The sequence below is a fragment of the Lycorma delicatula genome, chromosome 1, assembly GCF_047948215.1.
Source record: "Lycorma delicatula isolate Av1 chromosome 1, ASM4794821v1, whole genome shotgun sequence".
NCBI classification, from domain to species: domain Eukaryota; kingdom Metazoa; phylum Arthropoda; class Insecta; order Hemiptera; family Fulgoridae; genus Lycorma; species Lycorma delicatula.
In genome coordinates this window covers 402995730-403014071 of record NC_134455.1, presented here as the reverse complement: position 1 = coordinate 403014071, position 18342 = coordinate 402995730, and the positions used below count along the sequence as shown (strand labels likewise).

At 33.9% G+C, this 18342-nt stretch overlaps 1 protein-coding gene across 1 annotated transcript in view; it reads left to right on the top strand.

Moving 5' to 3' along the window:
- Nucleotides 1-18342, top strand: part of LOC142317424 (dyslexia-associated protein KIAA0319-like protein) — a 153909-nt gene that overhangs the window by 120856 nt on the left and 14711 nt on the right. The window contains exons 14-17 of the mRNA XM_075353979.1: nt 5525-5624; nt 8175-8489; nt 10441-10542; nt 13650-13808. Of these exons, the coding sequence (XP_075210094.1) occupies nt 5525-5624; nt 8175-8489; nt 10441-10542; nt 13650-13808 (676 nt within the window). The remainder of the gene's footprint in view (nt 1-5524; nt 5625-8174; nt 8490-10440; nt 10543-13649; nt 13809-18342) is intronic.

The following is an 18342-nucleotide window of genomic DNA, read 5'->3' as shown; positions in this document are numbered from 1 at the left end:
TACAGTGTCGGGCTCACACAATTAAAAAACCCTCTCCCTTGGCAACATATGAAGTCTGAACCTACTAAAAGATAAACCTCAGTCTTCAGTGGAGTTTGCAGACTGCCAGCCAGAAGGAGATTAGGGATGGCATATTTCCACGAGGATCAACAGGAAACACTCATCCACAACCGGCCATGAAAAAATGCCACCTATACATTGTAGGCTATCCCTCCATCCCATGATTGTTTTCCCCTGCGATGATCATCATCACCACAACGTGAAAAGTAAGATCACATAACAGAAGGATGCAGCAGGGAGAAAGAGGAGTTGCACGAGCCTCAACAGAGAATGCACACCGACGTTGATATGAGGACAGTGCCCCCTACTCCCACAGGATCCCCTCCTGTCTTATTCCTCAGCCTACTTCCCATAAATGACGCTCTTCATCATCTCAGAAACTGTGTACCTTTTTTCAGCAGATTCAAGCATGATACCAACAATATTGTTAGCATCAAGACAGCTTGTCAACGCAGCACAGCATGCTCTCGAGTCAGCTCACCTAAACACATGAAAATCACATGTTTGATATCAACAAGCATGCCACAGTATATGTACCGCTCATCCTTGCTGTGCTAGAATCTGAACAGGTAACAGGTACGTCTTGAAATGACCAGTAAAAAATTGGGTGAGATCATAAATTATCTAACCAAATTCCAGCCACGGTTCAATCTCTGGAATCAGTTTGAAGGTCCACCAGCCCTTCGTGGATTCTTCGCAAACAACTCTGCCATCAGTTCAGGAGGGTATTGTATGTTTCTGGCTCCCTTTTTCTGGATAGTGTTTGGCCTGCGCAGTGGGCAGAAGATCAGTTGAAGGCGTGCCCGTGACTCCATAAGCCACATTGTATGACATTATTCATTTTCAAGAGGATATTAATAGTGACGTTTGAAATAGAGCTTGAAGTGCCTTAAACCATATTGGTGTGTCTCATTTAACAAGACTGAATGCAGAACATGTATATACAGCCTCCACTTGGAGGCCATGGGTCCACACTAACATTCGTGAGTAGGCGACTGAACATGCCTACAACTCTTAGCCTCTTTTTGATAACCTCCTTGATGTGATTCTGAAATGATCTGTGGTGATCTAGCCAGATATCCAGATATTTGATAGCTGGGATAGGAATAATTGTCACCTCGACAATCTCAAACCATATAGGTTTCTCCTGTCCACCATGAAATTGCCTTGGTCTTCTTGGCTGCAAAGTGTAGGCCTCAATGCATTAGCCAATCTCGTGTTGCCCCAAGTTGGTATTTCTGTTTACCAAAACCAGATCGTAGTTGCAGATGACAGGGGTCACTCCGCTGGATAATCGAGACCAAGTACACAGTCATTTTTGTTGACTCGATACAAGACATACCCCTTTCATTGTCTCCTGTGCTCCAACACCTCTATTATTATCTGTTCATATCCCAGCATCTATTCTTTAATACATGCTTTAGTTCTGTCCTCCTTATTTTTAAGACTCACTTCTATATCTTCCACCCACTCTTGTTTTACTTTCTGTACTGTTGCGTGACAAGAAGAGATAACATCTCTTCTTGTCTTTCCCTCTTCTGAATTAAGGTTCACACTCCAAAGACAGATCATTGGGCGTCCCAGCTTTGTTACTGTGTATTCCAAGAGGAATTTAAACAGGTGCCAAGCTTGCTCTCAGCTAGAAAATTCTGCCTGCATTCAGTGCAAAAATCTTCCTGAAGCAGTCCCTCATGACTTATGACTTTTACATTCCCCTGTGACAAGTCGACTACCATAATATAGGCAGTTCTGTCAGAGAAATCCAGTTCCTCGCCCATCATGATCTGAGCTGAGAGTTTTTCTACCAATAGTTGTCCCCCTTTGACCTTTTGCTTTGCAGAGATGTACTTAACATTGCACCTTTATAACCCTCGTAAAGGAATCATCTTCCACTACCCGGTCATATACAGAGTGTCCCACAAGGAAACAGCATACTTCACAGGTGTATTCTCCTCATCAAAATAATGAAAAAAGTTAATATAAACATAGGACAGGAAACGCTTGTTTAGGGAGTTATGGCTAGCTAAAGATTTCGCCCAGAATTCAGCTTCTCTGGTGAAATGAGGTCATACTGAAATATATAGGATATTAATTGAGGGATAAAATTAATGGTTTCTTATTGTTCTTGATTTGAAAAATTTAATAAAATATGTTCCAGAACTGTATATTTCAAGTAGTTTTTATGATATCCAAAGTAAAACTGAAAAATTTGTTCTCTGTAAACCCTTTTTTTAGGTTTGCAATAACTTTGTTAAATGACTAATAAATGTGTAAAATATTAACAAAATTTGTAGAGAGTTTTGTTCTAAAAATAGTGATGTAAATATAAATAAGTCCAGTAAAAATCAAGTAAATGTTTTAAAAAATCAAATTTTACTGAAGAAGAAACAGATAAAAAATAAATGAAATGACTTATTCTGGAAATATTTCCTCATGGTTTCCTTGTGGGACACTCTGTATAAGATGGTGACATCGGTGCCCTTTTCATTAAATCAAGATTCATCCCTTAAACAAATATGTTTGAAAAAATCTTTTGGCTATTTCCTCATCACCATACTTATGATATCTTCCTCTCCTTTTCGACACCCTCCTCAAGCTGGTGGATGATAGTCTCATTCCCGACTTACCTGTCCGTCTGATAGGCCATGTTTTTTTGATGACGTCTTCACCATCCAAACCATGGTATCTTAGTACCTCTGTACGTCTTTGACTGACGCTGTCAATTCCACCTCCACCGGCCTCCATCTGCTCGATGTCACTACTTATCAAACTGATGACGTAGACATTCAGCAATGTCCTTAAACTTTGAGACCAATGCCTCCAATTCATCGTTGCATGATTCATCCTCGTCTGAGGAGGAGTGACACAATCTCTTAGACCTCCTGTCAGTTGTTTTTAATACTTTTCCATCAGCCACCAAAGATAAAACCTCAAGGAGCAGTCCAATTTCCATGATGATTTTCGACCACGATGCTTTTTGACCATGTTTTAGAATTCTTTTTTCGGTTTCATGACTACTGTGGGACTTGCATCAACTTGCGGCTCCGTAGATGTGACAGCACATCTCTGCAGAGACCTAGACCACTTTTGTGGATCTTCTTCGGTTTAAATGGATTATTCTGAATCATTTTTAAGAATGATACCTGACTTAGTTTGAATTATATGCCAATTGGAAAAAATTGATGGCAAAAGTGGGTTGGAGTAATACTAGACAGGTCAGGTATCATTTTTAAGAATGATACCTGACTTAGTTTGAATTATATGCCAATTGGAAAAAATTGATGGCAAAAGTGGGTTGGAGTAATACTAGACAGGTCTCCCCCCAGGCTAACCTCAAACCAGCCTCTGTGTAGGAAAACAAGATTTCCTCCTAACTAACCTCAATAACTTTGTAGTTAGTTTCTGTTCATAAAATGGAGGACAAAAATGTTCGTAGGTAGAAACTCCCGCCAGACCTAACCTCTGAACTGGCTGATCATATTGATCAGCTGACAGCCAGATTGGTACATATACAGTGTTCAAGCAGTAGTAGGCCTTAATAACGTTTAAAAATATAAACACTAAAACAACACATACCCACCTGATAACACACAACCTTTAAAATATGTGAAAACACAAGGAATCACAAGCACATGGAAAAAAAACACCTGAGTGCATACTAACCGCATGAAAAGTAGTAAAAAACTAGAGAGCATAGCAACACATCTAAGACTTAGCAGCTTCTTACGTTCAATAAACTAAGGTTGCAGAAAGTTGTACGTAATGCCAATGTAATGATCAGAAGTTGCAGTATCAGCTTGGTCTCTTTCTTTGATAAAGTACTGGGCTTTTTCATTTCAAAATCCATAATGTGCACAAAACATTGATGATATGTTTGGAGCAGAGAGGACACTCATGGAGCTGTCAACGATTATTTTCTGCTCAGTGACAAAAGTCTTGTTTGTTAAAACACAATCTTTTAAAATGAAAATGTGCTTTGAAACTTAACAGGACAACAGAGTTTGTTGGAGTATTTTGATAAATAGCTTGGCAAGATGTGATGAAAATCACCCAATCTTGTTGTACAACCATCATTTTATACGGATAAAACTTCAGGTCCACGAGTGAAGTTACTCTGACAGTCTGATATTACAGTTCTAAATCAGCAGTGAGTATTTAAGGAGCAATTGGCATCGTAGAGGTTGTGTGTTGTGGAGCTTGATTCACTTTTTGCATGTTTTTGGGGGTTTGATTGATGCAGAACCTACTGAGTGATTTATTCTTCAAAACCAATGCTATAACTTTAAAATTTGATGCTTATAACAATGTGGTCATCCAGTCAGGATTTGCAGAATTTTGACATAAAAGTTTGACGAAGTGAATACGAAATAATTGCTGTTGTGATGACAGAATTGCAATATTTAAATTTAAGTTTCAATAATAAGCATATGCGGCTCACTAATCCACACCATGACTACAAGTGTGATGGGTAAGGGCATCTCTACAGTGTGGTGTAGTTCTGGTGTGCAAAAATAAATTCAAGATTTATTGTTGGACCTTGTGTAAATATAAAATAACATATGCCAACCTTATAAAAAGTTAATACTTGAATGCTTTTCTGGAGATGAGTATTTATTTATCTACTCTTTTAATCCTCTCGATGATGGAATGATGCAGAATGTTCACAGTAAGTTTTATATAAGGTAAGGAGGCTTATAGATTACATTTATATTTGATGGATATTAAAACCCTTAACCTCCCACTTTATCGAGATTTCGGTAAACATTTGTTTATCTCGCTATTACTGAATTGTTTTTCATCCAAAAAATCTGAAAAAATTAGGGTATGTTAACAATGAGTTATAATTTATATTGTTTAACAAAAATTAATTTTTATTAATATTTGATTACGTTGCGCGTGCACAAATATGGTATAAAAAAAAAATTACAATTTTTTTTTAGTTTTTGATTTTTTTTTTTTAATGATCAGTGACTTATGCTCTCTTTATATTTATATAAACTATAGACTTTTCTGGTTAATTTGAGGTAAAATTTATTTATATCCGATAAAAACTGACTATATAAATAAAAAAAAAAAACTACATTTCAGAAAATTGTAACTTTAAAACAAATTGAGACTTCGGTAAAGGTTTCTTTTTTTGCCTGTTAAAAAATTGTTTTTCATCCAAAAAATTAGAAAAAATTCTCATAATTCAAGGCGTTGTGATTAAATCCGTATAAAAATCTTTTTTCTATGTTAAATGGTTCATGAGAAATTTGAATTTGTAAAAATCGATTACCAGTGGTTAATATAGTGACCAGCGGGTGACAAGGGGTAGGGAGGGATTATAGCCATGAGCGATACAATTTATTTTTGATTCATTAACCAATAAAATCATGTAACTGTTTTTTTTTTAAATTGTTTTATGAAATTAATATGAAAGATATTGTTTACATTTTATAATTTGTTTTTGCCTTTGTTGCAGCTCACCAATGTTATTGCTGGAAGGTATGTTTTTAGATTAAGAGTGACTGATGACCAAGGAGAATGGAATGAAGACACTGTCTCTATTATTGTTAAGGAAGGTATGTATTAACTGTAATATGTATATGTATAAGCGCAATATGTACATATATAAAGAATAGTTTTAGCTCCTTTAATGCTACGCTCAGCTGCAGCTTTTATGTGTACTGAGCCAAGTTATGTTATAGTGGTTAGTTACTTTTCTCCCTAGAAGGATCCTCAGATGAAATGATTAGCTATATGCATTTCTGTTAAATAGTAGACAAGATCTTCCCATGCAAAGTCCTACCTTTTCCATCATTTCTCCTTTCTTTTTCTTACAACTAGTTTCCTTACTAGTTAAATTACTTTTCCTTCCTTTTTAATGCAACTAGTAGCATTTTCAAAAGATTATTTAAAGTAAACAATAAATAATAAGTAGTTATCTGATTGTACTGTTTATAGATGTAGATGGTATAAAATTGTAATGATCGGTTATCATACTTTTGGTGTATGTATTATTTATAATTATGCTGTTATTATTTCTTATTTCTTTCTATCAGTAATTTTATTATAAAATTGTCTGAATTTTTTTTTAAAGTTAATTTCTTTTATCAGAACTAGTAATTTGTTGTTGATTATTAGTTTTTCTTTTATTTTATATATATATATAATATGGATCAAACATATAAAACAGTTAAACCTGAAGTGTTTAAAATTCTTGATGTTCTATAAATTCTTAGCTACACCAAGTAAGGAGCTGATCGATCAAGTATGTTGCAGTTTTATTATTCTTTAGTTCGGTCCCATTTGCATTATGGTTGCATCACCTACTCTTTAACGCATCATACTGTGTTTAAATGCTGGATGCTGAACATCACACTTTTCTTTGTCTTGTCACAGGTGCCTTTAGATCAAGTCCTGTCAGAAGCGTACTTGTTGATTGTGGGAGCCATCATTCTAGAATAGATGGGACTAGTTGCTAGCATCTTATTTTACGTGCCTTAAAGGATAACCGAATCATCCAGTTTTTAAAGTAGTCCTCGCAAATCCTCATTTACAACAATAAACCATCTATGCTAAACAGCACTAATGGGGGTGTTTGTATCCACCATTTACTACACCTCTTAAATTTTAACACACCTTCTATTCCCAACCTGTTTCCTGTTCATATCCTCTATGGAGACTCGACCCCCATAAATTTTAATTATGATCTCACCATATATAATAAAAAACCAACAACAACTCCTGTTATCTTTCAGCAAAAATTTTACCGGTTTCTCTGAAAGACAAACCCAGACGCAGTGGTATAAACAGGTGGATCAAAACAGAATGATACCGTTGAATGCGCATTTGTTGTTGATGATAGAACCTATATGTTTGGTTTACCTAGTACTACAAGTGTCTACACTGCTGAACTATCAGTATGGCTTTGGATATCATTAACCCAAAACATGACTCATCCTTATTTGTAGCAATTTGTGCAGTGTATTCCAAGCTTTAGATGATTTGTATTTTAGGCATCCTATTATTACTGAAACTTATAATGCAATTGCTGAGTTGAACAATTGCAACACATAAGCGAGTTTCTGCTGGATTCCTAGCCATTCGGGAATCTTTAGAAATGAATGTGAGGATTCGGCTGCTAAAGATGCATCGTTTGTCTTTCACCACTGGTGTACGTGTAGATTTTATTAATTCTGTTAAATAAAATTTATGAGGAAAGCGGCTAAGTAACTAGACTGCTATAGTAAATAATAAACTCTGACATATCATTACTGTGCTTTCATGGGGTTCCTCGTACAGGAAAAACCATTAAGATTTGTTATTTGCTGTTTGCGAATTGGGGCACTAAACCTATTCATGGACACCTTTCTTTTCTTTTCTTTCTTTTTCCTGTTTAGCCTCCGGTAATTACCTTTTGGATAATACTTCAGAGGATGAATGAGTATGAGTGTAAATGAAGTGTAGTCTTGTACAGTCTCAGTTCGACCATTCCTGAGATGTGTGGTTAATTGAAAAACCCAACCACCAAAGAACACCCGGTATCCACGATCTAGTATTCAAATACTCATGACACCTAATGACGTAATACCGATGCACCCATTTGTGTTTGCTGTGACTGCCAACTAATGATGCCATCACGTACTTGAGGACTGTGTATGTTATGCAGCATTTTTGTGTAAATTTAAAGTCCGAGTTATTCTGGGAAACTCTGTGATGATTTTATCAAATTCCTTGTTTCTTACATCTGAATTATTTGATAATTATTGTAATATTGTATTTTGTTTGTTCTGGGCAATGATAATACAAAAGCATTTTTGCCCTTCTAAAAAAAAGAATTTTGTAGCAGGAGGAATGGAAACTCCCTGTTAACAAAACCTATTTAACGTGGCTAATTAAACAGAGGGAAACTGCTATTTAGAAATGTTAAATAATTTAATTTACAATGACCTGGGAAATACATCTTGCCTAACATTAACATATCAAGATTTAATAGTTAATAAAAAATAAAACTTACTCTGGTTTATTTTTGTATTATACAACCTTTTCATTAAATATATATTTTGTTATTTTATTTTCATTATATGAAAACATTTATTTGTTTGTGGTTTTTTAATCATTTATTGTAGATCCTCATCTTTATCACCTTGTGGAGTTAACTTTAAATATAGAAGCAGTGAAGTTAACCAAATTACAAAGTGATAATGTTATATTGAAATTAGGATTACTTCTTCATGATGCTGCTAGCCTTGTTGTTCGCTCATTAAGAGCAGATATCGCCACTGGTCGTGCAGTTTTAGTTTTTTACGTTCAAACTTCTACAAGTGCTCTTCCAGGACCACAGGTTGTCAGGACATTGAAAGAAAAATTGGCTCAAGATTCTGTTTTACTTCAGTTGTCTGTAGCTAATATTCAGACTGCTATTTGCCAAAATAATTGTTCAGGTTAGTTTTTCATTATAAATTATTAACTGGTTTATTTTTGTTATATAACTATTATAAACCAAATAGCATTAGAATAATCCAATCCCGTTTTTACTTAATGAAATTTGTTAAATAAATCTTGAAGAAAATTAAATTATGTTATTAAGGAAGCATTATTTTTTTGTATGATTTTTCTTTAGAATATCTCCCTCTTATGTCACTGTACTATACATGTTGTGCAATTTTACAAATTAAAATTATGTATTAGTACTCATACCAGTAATGACTTGCATAATTTTTGATGACTAGAATTTAATGACACCACCGTTTTTACTTGCAGTACTATAAAAAGCTTCGAAGCTTGAAATGAAGCATTAATTCAGAAATGGCTTTTATATTTGTCTGCAATCTTCTGAAAAAACTAAATTTTGGTGTTTGAGAAAGGAATATTTTAACTTCTTCAGTTTTGTGTTTTTTTCATTGAATATTTAAATGAGAATTTTTAATTTTAGTGTAATTGGTTTTTTTCAATGGAAGAGGAATCATTGTTAAGATCATGATCATCTTGAATGCAAGCATTATTAATGTTATTCTTATTTATTGTATTTTTAGAGACAGAATTGTTAATGTTATTTATTGTATTAAAGATAATCAGAATAGTGTCATGGGAGGTATGTGAAGAATTTAAGAAGGGAGTTATTTCAAAGATGCAGAATTGGTTTGCTTGGCATTTCTCCTGTCACCACCCCATTCGGTCTCCCTAAAGCATAAGATTGAACGTCTGTGCCATAAATGGCTACTGAGCCTTGAAACTGTTTGGCGACCAGTGTCCTAACTAGCTCCTAGAGGTACCTTAAAATCGTGAGCCGAATAAGCGTACCATCCACCACTCGCTTGCGTGTCTCACCGCCCACTTGTCAAATATCACTAAAATTGGTAGGCGCACCCTGTCAACTACTAAAATATATATGACTATCAATAATTAAATTTATTTCATCAAAGACAGCAATTCGCTGCCTCACCTAGGCCGCTGAATGCCAGCAAGTACCTGTCCACCATTAAAGCGCTTGGGCCTTAATCTGGTTGGTAGCCAGCCATTTCTCTCAGCTAGCTTCCAACAGCAGGGCGGTAGGGATCTTTTCCCTTAAGTAAACTACTGATATCGGTTGAACAAAGCAACCGCATCAAGGAACTCCCACACAGTCCGACGATGTGGCTTTCGTGTGACAATGTGGTACATTGACTAGCCGCTTGTGAATGGCCAATTTTCCCCTTGACCTCTTAGTTCCAGGGTGGCCTGAGTTTTGCCCCCCTCCCCCTACCCAAGAGCTGGGCAGTTGAACATCATGTGTTCATTTAACTGGACCTCCCTGCAGACGCACAGCTCATCAGCTGCCAGGTGGAACCGAAACAATTATTGGTTTAAATTTACATGGTTGGAGAGCCCTCGGGCTCCCATTGCCCTTAAAAACGAAGGAGAGGCATACCATCCCCCCAGATCTTGTATAAATCTATACAAGGACGTTCCCTTAGTCGTGGTGTGCCATTCTTGCTGCCATGCTTCCATCACATCATTATAATGTCACAATATATATATATATATATATATATATATATGAGGAAATGCATATGCATATATATTATTTCATGCACGCATTTATATAACTAAAAAATTAACAAATTTGTAATAAAAGTGTGAAGCTTTATTATTAATTAGCACAACCAAAGATGTAAATAACTTAATGTAACGTTTCAAATTCAAATGTAATGTACATTGTAATGTATAAAATTTGAATTCAAAAATTCAAATTTGTAAACTTCAATTTGAATTTGTAAAATTCAAATGTACATTGCATAAACTGTTAATTTAATATGAAGTAAACTTTTGAAAAATTTATTTTCAATTAATATTTTAGATGGCTTTTTAAAGCCTTTTTCTTCATCTGTCATAATTTCTGATTTGATGTTTTAGGCCATGGAGTCTGTGAACAAGAAACTAGACTTTGCCTTTGTGAAGCTTTTTGGATGCAAGATCCCATCAGAAAACATTTCGGCGATGGTGATTCAAATTGTGGTAAGTTGGTTTGATAGTAGTACTACAGATAATCTGTTTAAGATTCTTAAGTTTTAGTTTAAAGTGTTTCACTTTGAAGTTATAATGTTTATTTTTTAATGCTAAATTTTTATTTACTGTTATATTACAATTTATTATGATTATTGACATGTAAATGTTTATTCAAGGGAATTTAATTATTGAAGTGGATCTTGATGCCAGTATGAGTAATGTATTTGTTTAAATTTTCTTTTATAAGATCATAGCTGCTTTTAATGAATATTGAACTACTTCTTATAATTCACTAAACATTTACATAATTTTTTTAATACCTTGATATGCTAAATTGTTTACGACTAAATTGCAACATTTATAGATTTTCTTACTTCTTACTATTATTTAACATTTTTATGAGTTTGGTTTAAGATCCAAAGATCTACGTCTCAATTTTAAATAAAGAGGATTTAAAAACTGTAATTGAAATGAATTGGAAATCGACCGTTAGAGAACTTTGCTAGTACATTTAATGATAATGAAGAAACCATAAATTCATCATATCTTTATCAGCCAATAAAGAGGTGAAAGTTACACAAATTAATGTTCTGTAGTTTGGCACTTGAAAACGAACCATAATTGCTCACGGTATCCTCCATTTCTCATCTCATTTGGTCAAAAAGATCTTTTATTCAACAAAATTTCAATGTGTGCTTTGTCACAAACACTAAAGATACAACTGACAAATTTTGGCGTGAAAAATGATGACTTCAACTGCTTTGATCCATTAGAAAGAATTCAGGGAGAATTTTGAAAAAAAAAAAAAAACGGCCAGTATCAGTAAACAGTAAGAAAATTCTGTTTCTTCAGGATAACACTGACCTCATACAGCAAACACAGCTCATGTCAAGGTAGCATAATTTTAGGGAGATTACGGCTCATCTAAAATATTCTGTAGAACTCTCATTGATAATAATTTATTCCTTATTTCTGAATCTAGATAATCGTATGAGGTACACACAATTCAACAAAGAAAAATATCAAGATTTTTCCATGGTAAAACTAAAATTTTTATAAAATAGCATTTATTGTTTATTAAACCTTTGGGAGAAGGTTGCAGTATGTGAAGGTTCATATTTTGTGGAATAAACAATATGTTTCTTAATTTTTCATATGAAATACAGCAATTTTTTTTTTTGAAAATGGATATATAGATTAATTGAATGATTGTATAATTTTTGTAGAATTTGTTTTAGTTCGGGCCAAACAGAGTAAGATAGCGTAGATAGAGTTGAAGATTTTTTCTTTTCTTTTTTTTACTTTTAAGACCATAATGGATCACTTTAGTTCATTTTTTTGTTGTTTTTCAGCTTTTCTTTTTTTGCCAGTAATTTCTAAGGGTTTCAGATCTTCTTGCCCATTCTCGTTCAGAGTACACCCGACTTATTGCTTTCTTGGGTTTTGGTAGGAATCTTGTTTCGTTATTTTTTAATTTCTCATAGTTTCCAGTTTTCGTTTTTAGGTTTTCACGGGTTACGTCTAATTTCTCCATGTCTTTCTGTACTTCGTATAACCAGTTCGGTCTGTTTTTCTTGTTCCAGAAAAGTTCGATTATCCGTCTGATAAGTGTGGTCTCTCCCGTTCTGAAAATATGTCCTAGAAAGGAAATTCTCTTCTTTCTAAATTTATTAGTTATCGGGATGATCGTTTTGTAAATCTCTTCATTTGGAATAATTCTCCAAATCCTGTCTTTTTTAATGTTTTTCCCGATGCATCGTCGTAGAATCTGTCTTTCAATCTTATCCAGTGTGTCGGTAAATCTTGTCTGCTATGGTCCAAATATGGTTTCACATCCATAAAGTATTTCCGGTTGGATAACTGAGTTATAATGTCTTATTTTTGTGTTTATGGACATGTGTTTTTTGTTATAGATGTTTTGTGTTTTTATTGTGGCTTTGATGAGTTTATTTATTCTTTCATTCCAGTTTGGATTATATTGGAGGTTGTGTGTGATGTTTTCCCCCAAATATTTAGTTTTCTACTAGTTCTATGTCATTATTGTTTATTTTTACTTTGCTTATGTGTAGCGGGTCTCTCACCATAATTTTGGTTTTTTCGTATGAAATATTTAGACCAATTTTTCCTGCAATTTCTTCCAGTGTTGACAGTTTGTATCTGGCCTCTTATATATTTTGGGATAGTAGGCCTAAATCGTCCGCAAAGCCTAGGTAGGTAATTTACTGAGATACCTTTTCCTATTTTAACGTTATCTTTATTTAATTTTTTCCAATCCCGTATTATAAATTCAAGGGCACAGTTGAATAAAAGCGGTAACAGTCCATCTCCTTGTCTCAATCCTGTTTTGATGTCGAATGGATCAGATATCCCTGAATTTAACCTTGGATTTGGTATCCGTTAGTGTTAGTCCAATGATTTTTACTAGTTTTGAGCTCTAAATTTCTCAGGATATTTAGCAGGGATTCTCGATGTACACAATCATATGCTTTCTTGAAATCAATAAAAGTCACTACCAGTTGTTTATTCCGTAGTTTAAGATACCCTATAATTAATTTTAAATTTAGAATTTGTTCTGGGCAGCCTTGCCATGGTCTAAATCCCCCTTGGTATTCCCCTAGTTCTTGTTCCAGTTGGTCTTTGATTCCGTTGTAAATTATTCTTGATAGAATTTTGTAAGTGCAATCTAGTAAAGAAATTCCCCTATAGTTGTCAGGGTTGGTTTTATCACCTTTTTTATGTAAAGGGTGGATTATTGCGGTTTTCCATTGTTGATGATTTATTTTATATAATTTTTCTTTATATTTTTTAAAAACAATGCACCTCTTAATTTGATAATTTTGAAGTTTTACTAATAAAAATTATTGTTGCTGTTTAGATTAATTTTCTCTTAGTTGTTTTTAATGAAATTATTTCACTTAATTAGATTTTCTTGTATGGAATTATAGTTTTATGTTTGTTTTAAAATATCAAAATATGTTAAAAGATGATTTTTAGAGACTGTTCATTGTAAATTAGCATTTTATTATTCTATTTGAAAGATATTAAAAAAAAAAATAATAATAATTAAAGATTTTTTATCAACAAAATTTTAATGGATTTTTAAAAATTTGTTTTAGATTGGAGCATCCTATATGTCGTTATAGGATTATTTTCTGGTGTTGTAATTGTTATCGGATGTGTTTGGGGTCTTGTATGCCTCTGTTCAAGAGCTTGTCATCCTCGTCCATCAAAACGCCAACGTTATTCATTGCTAGATTCAAACGATGAAGTTCGATGTATGTTTTTTGTCTTTAATAATTATTTTAGAATATATTATTTATGTTAAATTTTGATAATGATTTACACTTGTAAACAATTTGACATTACGTTTACTGGAAATGACATAATTATTTTACCACCATTGCCATACAATAACTGCCTTTGCCACAACTTGCTGGCTAAGTCAGAGGTTACTATTGTTGAAAAGCGGCATGCTACACATTGGTGCATTGTTGATTTCGTTTTTTTTTAGCTGTAATAAATTTAGCTTTTATATGTTATTTAACCTTTTCCCATCACAATGATCCGCGGTTGATTAGCGCTCCGCAAAAATATGTTGGTATCTGATTGCCTCCCTTCATAGTCTTATGCTACTCTCTTGTGAAAAATATTTCAAAAAATTACAGTATATTAAAGAGATTTAACCGGGTTCTGACAAAAAAAAAAAAAAAACGTTAAGATGGATATTTTTTATGCCTGTAACAACAAAAAAATTGAAATGGTACAAAAATTACGATAATTTAATTGCAGATTTTTTTTGCGTATTTCTACCGCGTTTTTTATAAGCAAAATTTTTTTTTTGATTAGTGTTTATGAAACAGTTTTCTGATTTTAAAAATAATACTTTCAAGCAAATCGGTTGAAAATTGGGCAAAATATGATGAAAACCCTTGTCATAAATCACAGATTAGTAACATATGTTAGTATAAGTGAAAGTAGATTCAGAAAACTACGTTTTATAAAAATCCCCACCACTCAAAAGGCAAAAGACCATTAAGATTGACAAAAAACCATTTTTACTGTATACTGTTATTCCTTACGAATCGATATGTGTTACATGTTTACCGATATCATTTGTCAGAAAAGATATTTATAGACCTCAAGTAAAAGTGACGTATTTATGACTACAAATTCCTTTTTTTTGTGTGCCTTATATCATAATTTATTATGTGTTTCAATACATCGATATTTTGCTAGTAAGATAAGCTATTTTTGTAAATAATAAATAAATCCGTAATCCTCATAGCAATTATAATACAAAAGTCACACACACAAGCACATTTCTGAGAAAAAAGGTCATATTCTTTCTAGTCTAAATAAAACATTTTACATCGTATAAACGTCGTTCAAATTGTGTAATAAAACTGATTCCTTTGTGAATGTAAAACAAAATAACCGACTTAGATGCCATATAAAATGATTTTGTAATAGCGTTTTAAAACTGACGCCGTACATAACCAGTTCCAAGACTACATGATCTGAAAAGGTTTTAATATGTAAATGTAAAAAAGGAAAAATTAAAAAAACATTACTGAAGATGGGCTTATACCTGAAAACACTTTAATGAAAAAAAAGTAAGGTAAGAATGTGCTTTAATTTTTGTGGAGTAGCTGAATAAGTTTACATTATATAATTAGCTAATATTGATTATCCTAAACGAATTGTACTGTGTTATTTGGAAAACGTGTGACTTGAACTTATTATTTTTTCAATTTTTAAAGAATGTAATAGCTATTTTAAATAATCTTTAATTTTGTTGCACCTTATTGTGTACACCACCTCTTTCATAATAATAAGTTGTAATTTATTTTTATATTGTACATCAATTTATCTGAATCAGTTGGCATTCAGGTGTTCACAAAATCAATTTTTGAGTTGTTTCATGTATAACAATGATCATACTGTACAGAAATTCTATTTTAAATTAAGTAGGTATAAAACATACACTTAATTGTGATATAGAAGATTGCATAAGAAAAAATACTTAACACCATAATGGGATACTATAAATTAAGACTATATTTCCTTATATCACATTAGAATAATTTTACTTCTGTGTATAAGTAGTACATTAGGTCATTCAGTTATAAACTGTACTTTTTTTAACATTTATTACTACAAAATAAAAATAAAAATCATATTACTTGCTTTTCTACTTAACCTTCCTGAAAAATTTCATATTTTTCCCAGTGCGGGGATTTTGTGCATCCTTTCTACATGAAAAGGTTTGAAGACTTGTCATGAGCCAATCGCACACAAATTCCTCTATTTCTTTATTGCTGTATTATCGATGTCCTTTCAGCATCTCCTTCAATGGCCCAAACAAAAAAAAACTGCAGGGGCTAAATCTTGGTGGGCTGTACAGAACTCTGTACTGTCTGTAAATTTCATCTAGTTTATCCCAAGTGCTAGCGACTGTGTGGGGCCTGACATCGTGAAGAAGAATCACATCTCTTATTGGTTGGTGGTCTACTTTGTTCCTGTAGGCAGCTTTCACTTTGTTCAATAGGTGGCAGTAATTTTTAGCGGTCACAGTGTGATATTCATGGAGAAAATCAACTAGCAACATGCCTTTCTCAAAAGATGGTTGTGTGTACTTTTCCAGCTGATGAATGTATTTTCACCTTTGCAGGACATGGCTTTCCACTCTTACACCACTCCATACATGGTGTTTTCACCTCAGGCATATAGTTTTGGACTCATATCTCATCACATTTGACTATTTGATGTAAAAAATTATTTCCCTCTTGTTGAAATCGACTCGGGAATCTTTAGCAAATTTCCTTGATTGACCTATTCTGATTTTGGATCATAATTTTTGGAACCCATGTCACACAAAGTAACCCAAGGTGCTGTGTGATAATGGATTTGGCACTCCCATGACAGATTGCAATTCTGAAGCAATTTTATCAATAAGATCGTGGATCTATCAAATGTTGTCATCCATCACATTTGTCTTTGAATGTCTATTGTGACTGATTTTCTACAGCTTCATGCCCTCCTTTAAATTTGCTGACCCAGTTTGTAGACTTGGATACATGACAACTTCATATCCCAAAACTGCGCAAAGGGTCTAGTCAGAATTTCAGAGGGTTTAATGCCCTCATCATAAAAAATGTAAGAATACATAATTTGATAATGGAACCACCTGCTCCGACATGGTGCTTCTGGCCAGAGAAACATGAGTGTAGAGGCGGCTGAAGCATCAATCCCCTCCCCACATCGCCAATATCAATATCCCTCCACACCAACCCACTCATATCTTATTTAAGCCATGAAGACAAAGTTCTAGTTTATATTTGACTTATTCTTTTACTTGTAAAAACCTTTTTGAGAAAATTTTCTGCCCCAGTCATATGATTTTCTTATCTTTAAAATCAGAAACATGTTTTCTTGCTGCTAAATCCCACACACTCCACACCAGGTAAAACTGGATCATCTTTTAACAGTTAATACTTAAATAGTGATACTAAATTAATTATTTGGTTATGTATAAAAAAATTAGTTTTTGTTCCCAAATTTTAGTTCATTTCATATATATGAGGGCTGTTTTTTTTTTAACCTCCAATGGACTATAAAAAAAGACACACTGATATAGCAAAATGATTTTATTACTTAAAGTTGAGTAGTATCAAACTTATTTTTCTACATGATCGCCAAAGTGGTTGAGGCATTTATCGTATTATGACACCATCTTTCCGATGTCCTCTTCAAAGAAGTTTGCCGCCAGTGAGGTAAGGTACATCTTGACAGTTTCTTGAAGTTCTTTATCGGTGATGAAGTGTTGGTCATCCAACCATGCCTTCAATTTTTGAAAGAGGTGAAAATCACTAGGTGCTAGCTGTGAACTATATGGTGGATGGTCGTAAACTTCCCGCTTGAAATGTTTGAGAAGGTCTTGTATCACATTGACACAGTGCGGTTGTGGATCAAAACTATGCCAGATGAGAGCATGCCTCTGTTTTTTCTGGATCGCTCTGCGAAGGTGATGTAAAGATTCACAGTGAACTTCCTTCGTTATTGTTGTCCTCTGCTCTATAAAGTCTACCAACAAGACAACTTTATGATCCCAAAAAAACTGTAGCCATTGTTTTCCTGTAGCTCATTGTCGATTTGAACTTTTTCAGCTTGTTTGAAGAAGTGTGAATCCACTGCTTAGACTGTTCTTTGGTTTCTGGATTTTCATACTGGATCCAAGTTTCATCACCAGTAACGATAGACTTTAAGCTGACGCCATTTCCAGTGTTTTGTGATTGTCACTCAACATTTTTGGGACCCAGTGTGCACACAGTTTCCAGTATCCTAGGTCTTTAGTCATAAAGGCAGATAAGACCTTGAAATTTCTGGAATTTCTGAAGAAAGTTCACTTATCATAAACCTTCGTTTGTCACATATAGAATAATCATGTTCAACTAGGCTTACAGTAGCAACAGACTTGCGTCTTGCCTACCTTCGTCATGGATGTCCATTCCTCCTTCTTTAAAATTCCTATACCATTCCCCGTACACTATTATCACTCAAAGTTTTCACCATACACTAGGCTCATTCTGCAATCGATTTCAGTAGTGCTACATCCTTTTGCTTGCAGAAAACACATCGCACTTTGCAACTCACACTTGGCGGGAGCGTCGATCGTAGCGGCCAAATTCGATTGCCTGTAGCTCGGCTCAGACTGATGGAGTAGAGCCGGCAATGGCAGACATGGTAGGGGTTGGGCCCAATCACATGATACGCAGACCTGGCTCCCGCCTATCTCTCGTTTACTTAGAT